The sequence below is a fragment of the Phytophthora cinnamomi genome (assembly GCF_018691715.1).
Source record: "Phytophthora cinnamomi strain GKB4 chromosome Unknown Contig53, whole genome shotgun sequence".
Lineage (NCBI taxonomy): Eukaryota > Oomycota > Peronosporomycetes > Peronosporales > Peronosporaceae > Phytophthora > Phytophthora cinnamomi.
This window is the reverse complement of record NW_027150986.1, coordinates 246,888-264,712: the sequence shown is the minus strand read 5'-3', so window position 1 is coordinate 264,712 and position 17,825 is coordinate 246,888. Positions and strand designations below refer to the sequence as shown.

The window sequence follows — 17,825 nt, the reverse complement described above, 5'->3', positions numbered from 1 at the left end:
ACACATCGACCTGAAGTTTCTCGAAGATGTTTTATCTTTGTTCTTCGCGAAACTACAGTAGTATTGCCGCATCATTCATAGCCGTGGTGATACTCCTCGAAATCGTCTTCATAGCAACTGTCTCCGTCTAATGGGTCCACATCCCCTTTCGCCGACGCTGTAAGTGGCCCACGTCGTGTGGCGCCTTTGGATCGCGGAGCATCCCGAAGCGACTTGTACTCATTATTGATACTACAGGTATCGCTGTAGTCACCTCGTCGTTGCTGTCGAGAGCGTGACAGTGTGTCGCTTTCGTCTGTCTCGATGATTTCTTGGATGTCATCACTGTCACATTCAGTGTTGTTGTCGGAAGCATTCGGGTTTCGGTGACGAGACCGGTGTTTTGGCTTTGCAGATGCTGTATCTTCGGCTTTCTTCTCGCTATCGTGTTTGAAGTCGAATGAGTGAGGGCCAGACTTAGGTGAGACTGGGTCATCGATGTCCACGCTCTTTTGGTCGGCCTTATACTCATAAGGGTGAGGACGTGAAGATGGCGAGTCTTCTCCTGCAATATCCTCCTCGATTCCTTCATCGTCGCTCAAGCGAGACGCACGCCCTGCACGTCGTCTCTTTTCACGATCCCTTAGCTCCGCGTCGCGCAACGACCGCAAAAATGGATGCTCAAGGCACTGTTTAGCTGACATGCGTAGCTTGGGTTCAAGCTGCAAAGTGTTGATGATAAAGTCGAGTGTTCCTTCAGGAAGTTGGCGATCGTTCAATAGATCTTGAAAAGACTTTGAGGGCGCTTGGAGGGCGACAACGCCACGAGGAATTCTAGGGGTGAGAGATGCTGGAAGAGGTCCTAGATAACTTTGGATAAGGTTGCTGTGTGCAATCACGAAAGCAAATATGTATCACGCGTATTAGGCGAATGCTGTACTGAGGACAAGTCGAACAGCTGACGTACATTTGATCGATTTGCGTGTTCCCTGGGAAAAGCGGGCGGCCAGTGAGCAACTCCATTAACACACAGCCCACACCCCATACATCAGCATCGAAAGAGTAACGGTCCAATCTAGAGAAACAAGCGCGTCAGGATAACGATGCCAAAACCGCGACAAATGTTTGTACTCACCGAAGTTCCTGTTCGGGCGGCCGATACCAGCGTGTAGACACGTAGTCTGATAGTGGATCACCTTCGAATTGAACCGTCCTCGCAACACCTACGCGAAAATATATGCTTGTTAATCCTATAGTTCGGCACGGTCACTACCTGAAGAGAATCAACTTACCGAAATCACACAGCTTAATGTCTCCGTTTTCATCGATAAGGATATTGTCGGGCTTCACATCTGACCGCATCGCAGTTAGTCATGTAAACCAGCACAATGTGTGTGTGGATATTTTGACTTGCGAACCTCGATGAATTATTCGATTGGAATGACAGTACTCTAGAGCCTTGCACAACTGGTAAATGGTTTTCCTGGCCTCCTGTGGCTCCACGCCCTTTTTGTTTTTGGTCAGCAGCTGTCAAAGCGAAAAGAGATGAGCAACTTTCGACAAAAGGAAAAAGCTTAGCCGTTGCTCTCACCTTCACCATGCCCCCACAGACGTAGTCGAACACTAGATGCAGCAAGCCGTCGTGCCGGAAGCTGTTGCGGTAAGATACGATATTTGGATGGCTGAGCATAGAGCATGCCTGTATCTCTCGTTTTGATAACTGTTCATCTATGAGAGTACCACCAGGAAGTTGTTATGCGTCGATGCGGTTGCATGCAATAAACTGCAAATTATCGCACCCCCAGCCGTCTTAAACTTCTTGATTGCTACATAATCACCAGTTGCCTGGGCTCGCACAACCAAATGAGCACTGAACAAATTCGATTGCATGAATCTAGGCAAAACGTACTTTCTCTTTGGCCTTGTACACGATGCCATACGTGCCCTCACCGATGATCTTCTCTACTACGTACTTGTCCATCGCAATCCCTTCTCACGGCCGCTTTTCACTGCAGCCCTTTGGGCTTGTCAGTTATCATTTGTCATCAGAATAGCGCTGCCTTCCGTTTCGGCAGTATTATTCTTGACCGCTAAGGGCTAAGATTACCAGCCAGAGAAGTTGCCAAATCCGCTGGACGATTGTTTCTTGCTCTTCTTCTTACTTTCAATGACAGCAGGCATAACCGGCTCCAACGATCTCTTCTTGGTGGCCATTTCGGACTTGGCCATCAGATATTTGCCCACGTTTTCATCCTTGGTAGTTTCACTGGTAGGAATGCTAGCCACATCCACTTCTCCCAGATCGTCGTAGGCAACCCACTTTCCCGCAACTTTCAAGACAGTGCCTTGCACCTGAGGTTTTGCATCCCGCGCGGCCTTTTCCTTTGCAACTTGAACGACATCCAGACCCTGCTGTTGGGCATCTTCATACTCTTGAAATGGGTTGACAAACACCTGGACACTGTTAATCCGTATATCCTCGAATGGCCGATCCTCCGCGCCGGTCTCCACGTTTTCGACAGCGTCCAGAACATCCATACCTCCAACAACACGGCCGAATACTGCATGTTTCTTGTCCAAGTGTGGGCAAGCTTTGAACGTGATGAAAAACTGGGAGTTGTTTGTGCCGGGTCCAGAGTTCGCCATACTCAACACGCCCCGGGCATCATGAGACTATCAAAAATAACGTCAACACAAGTCAGCTACGACAACAATTGAAGTGAACTAGAAAAAATGCGCCCACCAGTCTGCTGTCGATTTCATCACGGAATGGCTTCTTCCAAATGGATTTTCCTCCTCGACCTGTGCCCGTCGGGTCCCCTCCTTGCATCATGAACCCCTTTATGATCCGGTGAAATAGCACGCCATCGTAGTACTTTGTCTGGCACAAGCTCATGAAATTGTCAGCCGTCTGCGGGACGAAGTCGCAATCCACTTCCAAGTTAATGTTGCCGAGAGTCGTCTCAAGCCGGACGAGTCCTTTCTTCTTCAACTTTCGTACAGCTTGCCATCTCCGTTCCAGCAGCTCTTGTTCAGAGGCAAGAGCCACTGCATTGCTCGTTACAGGAGCTCTCACGCTAGAAGTAAACGAACTCGAACAGTCACCGGCAGTAAACTGCGAGTACTGCAACTTCCCTGACTGCGCGGATTTTTTTCCCGCAACCTTTTCCTCTTCTTGCGATTGGTTGTTGTGGGTTAACGAGGCCACGATCTTGTCCTTCTCACTCACGTCATCAGCTCCCTGCTTAATCTTTTCAGCTAGTTCCTTTTGCGCCGCTTTCTTAGCTTCCAGCTATAGTACACGTTATACACAAACGATGAGTCATGTACAATTCGCCTTTGCAATCGTGGCGACCAAAATGAATTCCTTGCTCACCTCTTGAAGAATGCGATCTGTAGCTGCATTGGTACGAATGTTCCGGGCTGTGGCTGTAGCAGGAGCGTTCTGCGACAGCAAATCACATCAATTCAGAATTAGGTTCGAAAGATTAATAAAGAGATAATCGCAGGTTCTCGCCACGTACGTTTTCGCTCGCTTTCGCTCGTCGAAGATGCTCGAAATTGTCGATTTCGCGGTTGGAAAAATCTTGCGGGTCTTGCAGAATGATGATGTCTTTGCGTTTGAACTTGGCGCCGGAAATAAGGTCCTACAGTCGTCGTTGGTGCAGAAAACCCCAAAGGTTAGCGACAACGCGACTACAACATTTTCGACAAAACCGAAGCAAGAGTTTGCACACCGTCCAGTTCTTCGGCTTGATGTTGAGCTCTTCGACGGCATCGTAGCAGAAGACGTTGCCTGTAGTCGCGATCGCAGCGATCTTGGTGTTGTCCGTAAAAACCTTATAAGTCACGGGGCAGAAATACTCTCCCTGCGAGTTCTTGCTGAAGTGCAGTTGGATGAGCTCCTTCAGAGCCAGCGGCTTGCCCGTCACAGGGTTCTACACAGTAAAACACGCACCCAATACCACCGTTAAATAAACTGAGCCAGAACTCGAGCCACCGTGACCAATAGACGCTGGATAAGGCGAACGTACGATCTGGTGTTCCTTGACGTACGGAACAACGGCTTCCAGGTCGAACAAGTGGCCCTCGCGCGTGCACACCGGATTCTGCCGTCGCAAGCCAGCACGCGCACTTAGTTTACTGATATATAACAGATGCAAAGGCAATGGTAGGGAGAGCATACCGTGAAGGGACAGAGCGTGATGGCGCAGCAGTTGAACGGCAGACCTGCACACCAAGTGACCACTTAAACGCTGCGGCTCATCACAGAGAGCGAGCCGGTCGCACGTACGCTTGTAGGCGCGGCGGATCTCCTGCTTCTTGCCGCCATAGAGGTACTTGTGCTCTGTCTGGGTGATGAACAGCCGGTCCTTGCTGTGGCGATTCTTGCCCATGGTCAGCTTAGCGTCCACGCGATGACAAAATGCCAATGCAAAAAAAAATGGGTTCAAGCAGTACCCAATTCGATTGAGTGACATAGTGACACTCTCAAAGCACCACTTCTCCACCGCACACAAGATGGCTCGGGCGCTGCTGCGAGTGGCAGCCTCCTCTGCGCGCCGCTGTGGGGCGCGCTGCGTGGCGCCGTCTGCCGCTACTAGAGCGTTTCCTGCTGCTGCAACGCCAGCTCTCTCGGGTCTGGGTCGCAATGTATCGCCGCTCGCTGCCGTCCGAAGCTTAGCGACGTCGTCCAGCAGCAGCATCTTCGATCTGGCGCAGGCGCTCAAGGCCAAGGAGACGTCCACGGACGACCGCGTGGCGGCCATCAACGCACTGGCGCTGAGCTCCTCGCTGGACTCGACGGTCAAGGAGCTCCACGCGCTGGAGATCGTGAACAGCGACGCCCTAGAAGCGCTGCTGAGCTTCCTGCAGGACAGTGACACCATCGAGTCGTCTGGTTTGCTGGTGCCGGCCTTCCTGGCCCTCATCCGGCTGTCGACCGAGCCGATGCTGGCCCAAGAGCTTCTACGCCTGAATGCGCCCACGATCCTGACCCCATTCCTGACGCAGACGGACCCGCGACTGCAGGCGGCAGCTTGCCTTACGCTCGGCAACCTGGCGCTGGAGCCCACTGCTGCTGAGGCGGTGGCTACCCCGGCGGTTGTGAGCGCGGCGCTTGGTGTGCTGGCGAGTCCCCATGAAGCTATCAAACGCGCAGCCTCGACGTGTGTTGCCAACATTGCCAGTAGCGCCCAGGGCCGTCGGCAGCTCATTGAGCAGGACGGTGTGCTGCGCATGGGCGAGCTGCTTGAAGACGAGTACAGTGACCCGCTGCGTAGTGCGGCAGCCTTTGCCCTGGGTAACATTCTCTCTGGGCGGGATGTCGACGCGCAGGACTTGCTTCGGGACTGTGGCGCACTGCCCGCTCTTGTGCTGCTGCTGTCGCCGGTTTTCGCTGAAGATGTCAACAGCAGCGCTGCCTGGGCTGTACATCACGGCGTGCATATGAACGCCGCTAGTCAGTCGCTTGTGGCCGAGGCCGGCGGACTTGCCATGCTGCTACAGCACCTAGCGGGCGAAGCACTGGAGTCGCTTCAGACCAACGCGTTGCTGGCACTGGAGAGCGCTGTGATTTTCAATGACGAAAACTTGGACTGGTGTCGCGCCAACGGTGCTCTTGAAGTCCTCCAGCGCGTACAGAAGATCGACGGCGATGCACTCAACACCAATGCGAAGCAAGCTCTGACGGCGCTGCTAGAACAATTGAAGTAGGAAGGAAAAATGCAAACAGCATAGATTGGCTTTGCTACCTATTTTGTGCTCGAGGCAATTGCTAGGCAAAGTCTGCCCTGCCAGCACATGCCGTCTTACATGTACACAAAATTGCGAACCCGACGCACTAAAGATACATAGGTATCAAAAGTTGAAGACATCATCTAAGGAGGGCACCCACGAAGTTATTAGGCGCTTTTTCCTGCCACCACTTACTCGTTGCTGCTGTGTGTGTGCGGTGCGCTGGCACAAAACGTGAGTCGGATAGAGCGCGATACACTGTCTTTCGAAAGTGTAACGAAGAGAGCGGCGACAACAACGAAGAGGAAGAACCAAATGGGCGCCGTGGACGGGCCCTTCGCTGCACGGTTGCCCACTACCTCTTGGCGCAGACGTGCCTTCGCCGCTTCCAACTGTTCGTCTTCACCAATATCCGCCCCATTCTCAGCATGGGCATCAGCAGCATGTCGTGCCACTTCAGCATTCGGGTCGTCGTCAACAACTCCCCGTTCCTTCGGGGGCTGTGTTGTGCCTTCCTTCGTTCCCGTCGCCTTCTGCGCTTCCGCATCTTGCTCGACCTCCTGGGCAACCTGCTGCTTCGGAGTAGGCTCAGCAACAACGGCCGACTTCTCCTTCAATTTCCACCCGTTACCCACGAGGGCCTCTACTTCTGTCGCGTTTTCATACGGCACCCAGTGGAGCTGTTCGCAGGACTCGGTATCGTTCACACCCTCCTTGAAGGTAACACCGGAAAACTTCAAGTACGATTCAAAAGACCGCACCGACCCAAGGCCATACTTGTCCAACTCATACGTGTCAACAAGCCCCTTGATCGGCTTGCCGACAATGTGGTTGAAGCGGTTGATGGCCATTTCGCTCTCGCGCTTCTTCACCTGCCGGTCTACGGTGATGTGCTCGAAACGAGCCGGCACCTTGGAGTAATTGTGATAAATGACAGACCCCAACACGCTGGGAGAATACATGTCGTAGCCGCTTGTCCACAAGCGTGACGCACGCAGAAATTCCTCGCCGTCAAACATCCAGAGCGTGTGTGAGTCCACAGGCACACGGCGCTCGGCGTGGCACTTGTTAAAAGACAGACCGGCGCCCCAAAGTGCCTCTAGCTGCGGGAACTTGGACCCGCTGATCATACTGGCACCCACCGTGCGCACGAGGCCGTTGGAGCCACGCATGGTCGAGCACAGGTGCGGCAGGGAGGCCGAGAGCGCGTTGTCGCCGTTCTCCTTGACGAAGTCGTGGATGTGGTGCAGGTACGTGGAGATCACAGCCATTTCGTTGTTGATGCGCTTCCACTCAGCCAAAAGGTTCTCGTCCCAGAGATTCGTGAAGATGCTGTGGCCGTCCAGCTGCAGACAGAACTCCTCCTGCCGGATGAGCTTCTGCTGCTGGTGGCGCGCAAGCGTGGGGCCGCGCGACTCGGAGGCCGAGTGCACGTCCACGCGAATGTGGTCTTTGTATGGGCACGGGCCCTTGTCGGGCCACTCGGCCTCCGCCATCTTGCAGAACTCGTCGAGGCAGCGGTCGTCGCCGTCGTTGACCTGGTCCACCACGCCGAAGAAGAGCCGCTCCGGGTACTTGGCGCGCTTGAGGCCCGTGAAGATGGTCTTGCCGCACCGGTAGCCGTCGCGGAAGACCGAGAGGCCCACGAAGACGTCGAAGGACGCGGGGATCTGCGCCGGCGGCGGCCGCAGATTCGACTGCGCCGGGTCCAGCGGAATGTGCTGCACGCTCGGGTCCAGCTTCACGGAGCGCTTGGTGTTGATGATGCCCATGACGGAATTCATCCCCTCGGCCGCCACGTGCGACGGCAGCAGCAGTGCCGCCAGTGCAAGAAGCAGCAGCGGCATCCTCGGCCTCGATGCGGCCATCGTCGTCGGCTCGAATGGGAAATCGATAGTGACGAGAGTCAGAGGCGGATGGGGGCCGGCATAGGCTGGCTGATTGACGTCACCTCCTGCCGTGCCGCTTCGAGTCTGGTGAAAACTGTAGTTTCAATTTTAGCAAGGGTATAATTACATACAGAGATTCAATATCGCGATTTAGTTATGTTTTACCACTAGAAACAGATATCGCGTATGTATCGTATTGACAGGGATATCAGATGTAAATGTGATGCAGTTTTCTCAGCGGTATCCCATTTTGCGAGGCAATGGCTACACTTCCCAAATTTTGTACGCGAAAAATAGGTCGAGCTCGTGGCCACCTTGCCGTTTCCTTCGCATGGATGCCTCCGGCATGCTGCGCGTGGCTAGTGTCGCCCGTGAGACTCCTCGGCTACTTTAGCTCAGACTTGAATGAGCTGGACCACGCATTTTCGGCGCTTGCGTCCAGACTCGGTCACCTGAAAAGTTTTTCAGATATCAGCTTCAACTTCGTCCACAAATTGGCAATTTGAAATTGCTGCCTCACTGTGTGGACGGCCCTGCACTTCCCGACTTCTAGCAGCATGCTGTTAGAACAGTGGAGAGTTATCATGTTGTCGGTACTGTCGTGAACAACCAAGACTTAATACCCAGCAAGCACGTTGTGCTGGTTAGTAACCATTACGCTAACGCATTATAGTAACCACTGGTACGCAAATTGTGCTAACGCATTATAGTAACCGTTACTATAATGCGTTAGCGCAATTTGCGTTTTGGCGAGAAAGGTTTCTGGAGTCGGCGCATGATTCGTGTCCACAATGGCGGAGCTGTCGACCGGTGAGAAGTTATTAACTCCACGCATGCCAGCATTCGCAATCACAAGTTGCTGCGGTGTTGTCTCGACGTTCTGCGCGACGGACGCAGCGTAGTCTCGCGGACTCGCTTCAACTTCACCACGTTGAGCTGGCGGAAAACAAAGGATGCGGAAGCGGCCGAAGTCGAACAATTTTTGTCCCGCCCTTTGACATTCTGGTCATTCTGGTGGACAAATTGAAAGTGTGGACATATGAGGACGCTCAGCATGTTCGAGAAGCACGCATTTACTCGCGGAATGCTTGCTGTTAAGCAATCAGGCGCGTGATTGGCTGAAAGTGGGTCAGGCTCTATTGTACTACCCCACGATCCACAGCGCCATTCTCGATCTGCCGCCATGGACGCGACTCGTGAGGCGTCGGCGGGGGCGGAGGCCACGCCCGTGCACCCGTACTACACCCTACTGCCGTCTTACGTGACGCCCGAGAGTATCCAGGCCGAGAGGCACGATTTCCTGCGCCGGATCCAGGTAAAACGCGCCTATAGGCGGTGCGGAATGCGCGCTCAGCACTGAACATCTCTGTTGCTGCCGCTAGGAAACGCTGGATTGTCTGCAAACGCTGTGCAACGAGGACGCCCAGGACGGTTCATTGCAAAACCGCCACTTCCGGGATGTGGACACGTTCTACAAGCTCAAGCACGAGCTGCCTGTGGAGCTGCACGCGCAACTGATCCGCGCGCTGGTGGAGCTGCTGTGGACGCGCGACGGACGCGCCTTCACGGATGTGGACATGGAGATACGGGCCGTGAAGGCGCTGCAACTGCTGCTGAAGAAGTGGAAGAAACACCACCGTGGCGACGATTCCGTGGTCGACGACCTCGTGGTTGATTGGAGAGCGGTGCGGCGCGCGATCGAACGCGTCTGCTTCCGTGCGCCTGGGTGCATTCAGCAGGCGTCGCAGAGCTACTTGGCAAAGTTAACAAACACGACAGTCAAGTGTGCAGAGGAGGCGCGCAGTTTCTTCCGAGCGTCGGACCCTGCGGTGCCACTTGTGCTCGAGCTGTGGACGGAGTTCGGCGCGACGGTGAAAAACGTCAAGACGACCGAATGCTTTCGAGCGTTGGCGCTCTTCTCGTTCTTGCTATCGCTACAGGGATCGGAAGACACAACGGCCGTGGTGGACTTACTTCCCGAGTGGTTTTCGGCGTGGTCGTTGATTTCGCGTTGTAATGAGTGGGATGGCCATTGGATGAAGATCCTATCTCGTGTTACCAAACGATACCCCAGCACGTCGATGTTGGATGACTATCTTCCATTCGTATTCGCGAAGGTAAACGATCTGTTGGAGCTGCCTTCTGATCTGGGTTCTCCATTTAAGAAGCAAGTGTGGCCATCGGCGTATAACTCAATTAACGGGTCGAAGCGCTTCGGCCAACACGCCATGCGTTTGTGCGTGTACCTCTTGCGTGACGGAGAGGATGATGGCGGCGATGCAGACCCAACACGGTTTCTGTTGGAGATACTGAGCTTGATGAAGTCGTTTTTTCACCCATCCAACGTTGCCAATGTCGGCAACTCACTGGCCACGTATTTGTATTACCTCAGCAACGTGTTGGGTAAACGCCTTGGGCATGAGAAGGCGGGAGACAAGAGGTTGGAACCAGCTTCAATCATAAAAATCGTGGACGCCCTCATGGAGATTTGCTTACTTGGTATATACTCGAAGAACAGCGGTTTGGCTACAAAGTGTATGTATGTGATGAAGAACCTCTTGTGTATCGACCCTGCCCGATGCGCAGCTCCAGTGATGCAGGAAATGCTAAAGGCACTTGATCCAATGGCCATGAGCCATTCACACTTGGCGGCTACAGCAATTTCCTCAATGGCGGTGTTTTTATATCACTTGATGTGTGGCCGGCACCCGCAAAGTACGGGGTTGTTTTTCGCGACGTATATGGAGCCTATGCTGAAGCTCACATTACCAGGTATTGATGCGAACGATGAGAAGAAAACGCAGGCGACAGTCAAGCTGTATTTCCATTTGCTGTCGTGGCTACCCCTCGTGAACGATCCAGCAAAACGCAACTTTCAGGCAACGAAACAGAGGGGGGAGTTATCGAGCGAGTTGTTTTCGGGAATGGAAAATAGTTTGTTTGCTGAAATTGCGGCGATGGACAGCGACATCGACGAAAGAATGTGGGAAACTGGGCCCTTTTTAGAGGAGTGGGCGTTTGCTGTCTTGGATCGGTGCTTCCAATTTATCCAGTCGCGTTCTGGAGCTAGATCTGCTTCACCAGCCTCCAGTACGGACGGAAACCGGCGGGGCAAATCTTCTAAGAGGGATGGAAGCGAAGATGCAATCGTGTTGCAGGTTTTAAATTTGCTGGCCATCCTGTATGCGCAAATGTCGCCACGAATCTATGCGCAGTGTCTGCGCAAGACGGTGTCATTCGTATCAAGTGCATTTTACACGTCGTCATTTGGAGGAAAGGTCATATCAACGTTGATCTTCAATTGTATGCAAGGAAATCCTTCAGAAGCCATTGAACAGTTCATGCCAATCATACTGGACAAATTTCACGTGACGAAGACAGCTATTCACGCATCCAACTTGATGACGAACGAGAAAGTGTGGTATCTTTGCATTCTCGATGGTCTCGTGCGCTTCAGCCCTAAGGATGACCAAATTTTGCTGCGCTATCAGCACGAGCTGAAATTGATTTTAGGACAATTTTTGAATGGCGATGACGACAAGGAAGTAAACGAAGCTGCTGGTGCTGTCCTGCAACACTTGCTATTTGGTCTCTTCGGAGTATACACGCATGACTTTCGATCGTTGCCTGCTATTGAGTGGAATGACGCGATTTCTAACGACAGCGGGGCATTCCAATACCTGGGTGTTGGTATTTCGTGGAACAAAGCTTCGGTGCAATGGCACGAGCCAAGTGAAGCCGAACTTGAGTTTGGATTCGATCTGTTACAAGACCACGTCATTGGAGCATTTGATCAATTGGACAATATGAAACACAATCAGGATCTAACAGTTCGCACGTGGACACGCCTCCTAGATCAAGTGTACCAAGGGCTTCGTGGAGCTGCGGAGGTGATGACAGACGAACATGTTCTGACAAAGGGGGCGTTTCTGGATGGTGCCAAACCTCTGCTGCATAAGGCGCTTCAGAATAAAACGGAGCTTCTCAACAAGATTATGTCCCTAAAGGGGCTACTCATGAGTCGAACCCACGCTGCTGTCGTGTTTTGGAGGGAGAATGGCAGCGGAAGCGCAATGGAAAGCCAAATTTGGCGAATATTGCTAGATATCATGCATCAGCTGCTAATCTGGAGAGGCGAACATCTTGATGAATTCGGGATGAAGGAATCTCAGAACATGTACTCCAGAATTACGAGTCTGGATATTGTATCCCACGCGTACTGGAAAAGGAGCCACTTTCGTCGCCGCGAGAAAAAAGGTGAACAAGTGTTGCTTTTATCTCGCAATGAGCTGGTTGAAAAGGTGATGTTTTTCTACGCAAAGCGAAAAGTGCAGCAGCACTTTGCTCTGGCAAACGCAATAATGCAGTCTAGCAGTGATGACGAAACACGTCAACGTTACGAGTCGCTTTTGACAGAGGTTGAGCGCCTCCTTAAGAATCCGTTCGAATCCGTTCGTACCGACGCAGCCGCAGTAATGAAGGAATGTTCCGTGCTGTATGCTAGATGGATATACTCGCGCCAGTCGAAACAAATCGAGGAATTGGAAGGCCTGAATGGTGCGGTACAGTTGACAGAAGAACACGTATCCGGACTGATTCACATGCTCTCGTTACCGCTTGCTCGGAGGAATTTGTGGAAGAAGCGCGATACGTTACTTAAACGCGTGCTTGTGGTCCTGCTAAAAAGCAACAGTGCGATTGTCAAACTGGTTGACAGTGAATCGGATAAAGCGAAAGTCGAGGTGAAGCTGCAGGCTTTCTTTCTGTCTTTGCTGTCGAACTGGAGATACATTCGGGGTCAGATGGTTGCGCACCCCCTGCTTGAGGTCATTGTTGCAGCGGAACCCTCAGCCACAGAACATTGGAAGTTCCAATTGCTGCACTTGGTGATGTTATACCCATTCTTGCAGCCTGAAGTGACGCCAGTTGATGTTAGCGTCTGGAAGTTGGTAATCCGACAGTTGCAAAATGATGTGGTACCCGTGCGACAGATCGCATTAGAGCTTTTCAAACAATTGTTGAAGTTATTGAAAGAGGCCAGACGCAAAGATGTACTCGACGTGGAAGCGATTGACGAACTTATTTACTCTGGCAGTACGACGCAAGTTCTTGTGGACGCTTTCGTGAACAATCACAAAAACTCCAACAGATTCGCTGCTTCTGCGGATGGACAACATGCTGATTCAGCTCCTAGTGATTGGTCGTTTGGTGTAAGCGAGGTCGTTCGGTACATTTCGAACAGTACACAGTCATTTCCGAAAGCTCCCCCCTTGTCGTCCGTGCGTCTCCTCAATCAAGCAAGCAACACATTCACCAACGTGAGCTTATCTTGCATTAAGTTGATCCAGAAGCTCGTACAGGGAAACCCGAAAGCATTTTTCAAAAGCGGTGTGATGGACATACTAGGCAATTTGGTGAGTAAAAACATTGGTGTCGATGTCACGGCAGAGAATCGGCAGGCGGCCCTGAAAACACTGGCAGACTGTATCGCTGGCCTTCTTCACACCCTAGCAAAACTGGAGACTGACGACGAGGACGACGTGATGAACTGTGCCACCACTGTAGTCAGCCTGCTCAAGACAATTCTGCCACACGTGACTATTGTGCTAGTGGACCAGTGGGTTGAGGTAGTCTATCTTGCGTGCCGTCCATCCAGATCTGGTGCCGTGAAATTACGTCGACTGGAGTCATTGGTAGCCTACTTGCTTCAAGAGTTGGAAGACTCCTTTGCTCGAGCTACTGTTGAAGACTACGCGCGGCAAGCAAAGTGGTTGGCACTGGTTGAAGCGCTCGGAATTCATTTGCTGGCAGCTAACGCGTCGACGACTGACCGAACAGTGCATGCACTGGCCTCTGATTTCAGCGAACGAGTTGTGAAAGTGGTTCGAGAGCATGCCTTGGCTCATCAGTACAAGATTATCCGAGATCGCGCTGGGAAGATGCTGTTTTTGCTCGGCGCTCACACTTTGTCAGTGCCGTCGTTTCCTTCCAATTCGATCCCGCCTCCTATCGCCGTAGCGTCGTTGCCATTGAGCGAATTATTGACTGCTAGCGCATTAGACGATGGTATCGACATCGACGACAGCACATCGGGTAGAAATGAAGAAGCGAACAGCACACCTTTGCATGCGAGAGAAACCGCAATGCAATGGCTGGCATGCTGCGAGAAATACGGAGATGGGAAGGACATGCTGGCCGTGCTGCATGACTTGCTGCCTGTTGCCCTTCTGTCACAGAGCCACCCGAAGGCGGAGGTAGCTGTCCAAGCAAAGAATGTCACGGATGCCGTATCACTATCGCTGCGAATGTATTTCGTGCCGCAGGACGCATCCGGAGAGGAGGCGGTGACTCGACTGCTGGAACTGCTGAAGCGCTTGTCCACATCACGGACCTGGAAGACGCGCGGTGCCGTGCTGCGTTTCACGATGACGCTCGCTTTCTACCACTGGGTGTTCTTCCCGAGCAACTTGAAGGAGCAGGTGCACGCATTCATCTGCGCGTTCTTGACGGACGAGCAGCGCGAGGTGCAGGCCATGGCCAAGTACGCGCTGCGTGGCCTTCTTCACAACGAACAGCCCGCGGCAGTGGAGGCGATGAGTGTGCGTCTGACCGAGAGCGCGGGGCAGGCGCGAGTGAAGTTCCCCAAGCTGAAGCGCCGGTGCGAGCGCCTGGAAGCTGAAGGCGCAACCCAAGAGGAGCTGCAGAAGGCTCAGGAGCGACTCAAGGCCCTGGAAGCCAAGATGATGGAGAGCGTGCTGAGTCTGAGCGCCGTGATCCTGGCGTTCCCGCACGACGTGCCGAGCTTTGTGCCGCCGATTTTCGAGGAGTTGGGCCGGTTCCTGTACATGAAGCGGTCGTCGAACACCATCTCGTTCCTGGAGAAGGCGGTGAAGGAGACGTTGCTGGACTTCAAGCGCACGCACCAGGACAACTGGCTGGAGACGAAGACCAAGTTCACTCCTGCGCAGCTCGACGTCATTGAAGATGTAGCCATCGCGCCAAGTTACTTCAGCTAGGGGTAGGCAAACACCAACTCTTTTAAATCGCTCAATAAATGTACATCGCTTGTATATAGGGATGAATGTTCCAGTAGAGGGATCTAAGGGTAAGTGGTGCACACCACCGAGTTGCTCAATAGTAATTCGCATCAGCAGAAGGCTGCCTTCCTTGCTTGCCTGCTTGCCCTGACGCATCCGAGTATCGTGCGCGTTTGCCGGTATGGTGGGCAACAAGCACAAGAACGGTATCATCTGCACGTTCCCGGACTGCAACAAGCCCATGCGCACGCAGAAGTTCAAGATGCACTTCACCAAGGCGCATCTGAAGGAGGGCGAGGCCTACTCGGTGGAGCACCGGCGGCAGTACGAGGTGGCGAGGGAGGACAGCACTCGCACCGACGCGAAAGTGGAGCTTGTCCCTGCAACCATAATGCCGGCGACTAATGTCGAGGAGGTTCATCGCGTTGATGCCATGGGCGTCCCGATCATCGCCGCGCACGAGGATATTCAAACTGCACAGTCGAGGAAGCTCCCCCAAGTGGAGACGCACCAGGCCTCTCACGGCGAAGATCCGACCTGCAAGACTGAGGACGACCCGAGCGCTGCCGCCAATGCGCCAGGCACGGTCAGCATTACTACGGAGTCTGCACAGACGCCGTTATCAGCCGAGCAAACCAGCGGCAGCAAGCGTCCGGCATCGGCAATGGAGGCCCCTGTAGACCCAACGAGCGTGCTGCTGATGCAGTTTATTGCGCTGATGGATCAGCGGTTCCAGGAACTGGTAGGCAAGATGGGTGAGATGATCGACGTGCAGAAGGATCTGATCGACACGCTGCAAGCCAGTAACCCGAACGGGCAGGCGCCTGCGTCGGCCTTCTCGCATGCCGTCGAAGTCGTCATGAAAAGGCGCAAGAAAAGCCCGAGCAATCACGACAACAGCGATAGTAGTGCCAACAGCAACGACAGCAAAGGTGGGAACCAGGACGGGTTTGTCTTGTAGAACCCATGGTGAGATCTATAATTGATTTTTTTAGCAGTAATTTCCTCGCCGTTCTGGTAGAGCTATTGTAGCTCCGCAAATTCTAGAGCGTCCCACGAGAGTCTAGAACAAACTATTAGCGCAGCAACTCGAACGGCGCTGAAAAGAGGAAAAAAACACTGTTCAACCAACATCTTGAAGCGCATCTGTATTTTGTAGCCATTCTTGTTAAATGGTGTGCACCACATCTCATTGGCTTCCAACCAATACTGCGTCAAGCAAAAAGCAGCAACTATGAGCGAGCAAGCGGTCGAAGCCTTCGCCAGCGTCGAGCAGACGCTCGCGGCAGTGGAAGAGCACCTGGCCGTGTTCAAGCAGAGCTCTATGGAGGAGGTTGTTGCACCGCTCAGCCCGCTGGAGCGTGCGAAGGTGCAGGTCTCATTGGGTACGTACAGCTGTCCTCTCCTCACATTGCTGGTCACAGACCATTGACTTCCGTGTCTGTTGTGTCTGCTGTCGTCCACTCCATCAGCCTACACCATCAACGCGCTGCTGTTCGTGTTCTTGAAGACCCAGGGCGTTTCTCCTAAGGACATCCGACAGACGCACGTCAAGCAGGAGCTGGTGCGGAGCCTGTCAAGAACTGTTCAATGTACCAGCGTCAAGGTTGCTAACGCCTAATGGATGGTACCGATGGAGAAATTGTAGGAGCGCGTGAAGGCCTTCATTAAGAAGATCAAAGACGCAGAGGAGCTGGCGAAGGGCCCCAAGCTTGTTCTCGACAAGGACGCCTCCAAGCGATTCATTCACAACGCGCTCAGCTCCGACCAAGTGTATGTCGACGCTGTGAAGGCCAAGAAGGACGGACAGGATAGCAAGGCTGAGGATAAGTCGAAGACAGATGCAAAGACTGAGAGCAAGGGGAAGCGGGCGGCGTCCAAGTCTTCGGGCAAGAAGAACAAGCGCCAGCGGAAACATTAGACTTTCGTCGTGTGACGGTACGACGGAGAAATCGATACTGCATTGATGTGTTTTTATTTGAAGGCTGTGCTATCGTGGTTGTCAGACGTAGTTATAGACACACGTGATCTGCTGAGGGTGAGTCTCTTGGCGGCATAGCGGGCACTCGGCTTTGTTCTTTTGGCACCAACCCACGATGCACTCCCAGCAGAACACATGACCACAAGGGGTGGCAGCAGGAGATACCCGTTCGCCCAGACAGAGAGCGCATTTACGACGGGATTGCCCGCGACCTCCACTGCGCGCAAGCTCCGATTCCTGAGAGGACACAGCGCCCGTACTCGCAAATGAGAGCGACGTGGGCACTCTGTCCGAGTGAGGAAACGGCGTCTCTGGAACGCCGGCTGCAGCCCTGGCCTCTTGCTGCCGCTGCTTCTGGTCCAATTTGTAGTGGCTCCGCACGCGTTTGAGCTCGACCACTGCCGTGGCGAGGAGCCGTAGCGACATTATGTAGCCCAGCACGGACAGGTTCATGCCCGGCATTAGGTCCTTCCGCACGAAAACATACTGGACATTGGCTATCCGCTTCGCCACGTCCAAGTACCGCGCGAACACGTAGAACGCGGCGAGGTGAGCGTGTGCTCCCCACTGCTGCACGCACGCCAGGCTGAATTCATAGGACGCCGGGAACACGTCACTCTCAAGCCACGAGCCCATCGCCTTGAGCTTCGCCACGGCTTGATCCAGCTGCTGCAGCAACCGCTGCGGCTTCCACACCGCCACAGCAGGCACCTCAGCACCGTCGGATCCCGCAGAAGCCGCAGCAGCTGCAGCTTCTCGACGGAGACGAAGCTGCTGCTCCATGCGCTCCCGTGGCGTGCGCGTTAGCTGGCTCAGGTTCTTCCATCCGCTCTGCGACCGCGCCGCCAGGTATCGCGGCACCAGCGCGCACGCGAGCCACAGCACATGGCGCCGCAGCCTCACAGGCTCCACGGACTTCATCCCCGCCTTGGTGACGCGAGTGACGTCGCAGAACTCCTCGCCTAGCGTCTGACCAGGCTGGTGCAGGCCGATGGACAGCGCGTGGTACAGCAGCGACGACAGCGCCGCCAGCTCCGGCAGCAGCTGCGACAGCAGGTGCGCCCCGCAGCCGCGCTCGAGCACCTCGCGGAGCAGGTTCTTGAGCTCGCTCTCGTAGACCGCGTCCTTGTTGTCGGCCAGCAGCAGCTCGGCGCAGGCGCCAGCCGCCGGGAACTCGTCGGCGGCTGGCATCTTGCGCGTCAA

General features: G+C 53.8%; 8 protein-coding genes across 8 annotated transcripts; 4 read left to right on the top strand and 4 right to left on the bottom strand.

Moving 5' to 3' along the window:
• Positions 1–71: 71 nt before the first annotated feature.
• On the bottom strand, positions 72–1,960 carry IUM83_00078 (CMGC/CDKL protein kinase; the record flags this gene model as incomplete). The annotated part of the gene is made up of 8 exons (XM_067923816.1): positions 72–864; positions 947–1,054; positions 1,115–1,202; positions 1,272–1,331; positions 1,398–1,506; positions 1,571–1,707; positions 1,779–1,824; positions 1,889–1,960. 8 exons carry the CDS (start codon positions 1,958–1,960, stop codon positions 72–74), a joined length of 1,413 nt encoding a protein of 470 aa, XP_067789414.1.
• Positions 1,961–2,082: 122 nt separating this feature from the next.
• On the bottom strand, positions 2,083–4,376 carry IUM83_00077 (Peptidylprolyl isomerase; the record flags this gene model as incomplete). The annotated part of the gene is made up of 9 exons (XM_067923815.1): positions 2,083–2,411; positions 2,520–2,652; positions 2,723–3,271; positions 3,356–3,424; positions 3,504–3,626; positions 3,717–3,917; positions 4,014–4,088; positions 4,166–4,209; positions 4,274–4,376. 9 exons carry the CDS (start codon positions 4,374–4,376, stop codon positions 2,083–2,085), a joined length of 1,626 nt encoding a protein of 541 aa, XP_067788862.1.
• Positions 4,377–4,500: 124 nt separating this feature from the next.
• On the top strand, positions 4,501–5,694 carry IUM83_00076 (Armadillo-type fold; the record flags this gene model as incomplete). The annotated part of the gene is made up of 1 exon (XM_067923814.1): positions 4,501–5,694. The coding sequence occupies one exon, from the start codon at positions 4,501–4,503 to the stop codon at positions 5,692–5,694; it is 1,194 nt and encodes a 397-aa protein (XP_067789401.1).
• A 212-nt stretch (positions 5,695–5,906) lies between these two features.
• IUM83_00075 (GlcNac transferase) lies at positions 5,907–7,583 on the bottom strand (the record flags this gene model as incomplete). The annotated part of the gene is made up of 1 exon (XM_067923813.1): positions 5,907–7,583. The coding sequence occupies one exon, from the start codon at positions 7,581–7,583 to the stop codon at positions 5,907–5,909; it is 1,677 nt and encodes a 558-aa protein (XP_067788863.1).
• A 1,204-nt stretch (positions 7,584–8,787) lies between these two features.
• On the top strand, positions 8,788–14,620 carry IUM83_00074 (Proteasome activator complex subunit 4; the record flags this gene model as incomplete). The annotated part of the gene is made up of 3 exons (XM_067923812.1): positions 8,788–8,919; positions 8,987–10,044; positions 13,657–14,620. The coding sequence occupies 3 exons, from the start codon at positions 8,788–8,790 to the stop codon at positions 14,618–14,620; spliced, it is 2,154 nt and encodes a 717-aa protein (XP_067788864.1).
• A 202-nt stretch (positions 14,621–14,822) lies between these two features.
• Positions 14,823–15,602, top strand: IUM83_00073 (Phosphatidylinositol 4-kinase beta; the record flags this gene model as incomplete). Its single annotated transcript, XM_067923811.1, has 1 exon — positions 14,823–15,602. The coding sequence occupies one exon, from the start codon at positions 14,823–14,825 to the stop codon at positions 15,600–15,602; it is 780 nt and encodes a 259-aa protein (XP_067788865.1).
• A 273-nt stretch (positions 15,603–15,875) lies between these two features.
• Positions 15,876–16,562, top strand: IUM83_00072 (DNA-binding protein C1D involved in regulation of double-strand break repair; the record flags this gene model as incomplete). Its single annotated transcript, XM_067923810.1, has 3 exons — positions 15,876–16,026; positions 16,114–16,205; positions 16,290–16,562. 3 exons carry the CDS (start codon positions 15,876–15,878, stop codon positions 16,560–16,562), a joined length of 516 nt encoding a protein of 171 aa, XP_067788866.1.
• An 81-nt stretch (positions 16,563–16,643) lies between these two features.
• On the bottom strand, positions 16,644–17,813 carry IUM83_00071 (Peroxisome assembly protein; the record flags this gene model as incomplete). The annotated part of the gene is made up of 1 exon (XM_067923809.1): positions 16,644–17,813. The coding sequence occupies one exon, from the start codon at positions 17,811–17,813 to the stop codon at positions 16,644–16,646; it is 1,170 nt and encodes a 389-aa protein (XP_067788867.1).
• Between the last annotated feature and the right edge of the window lie 12 nt (positions 17,814–17,825).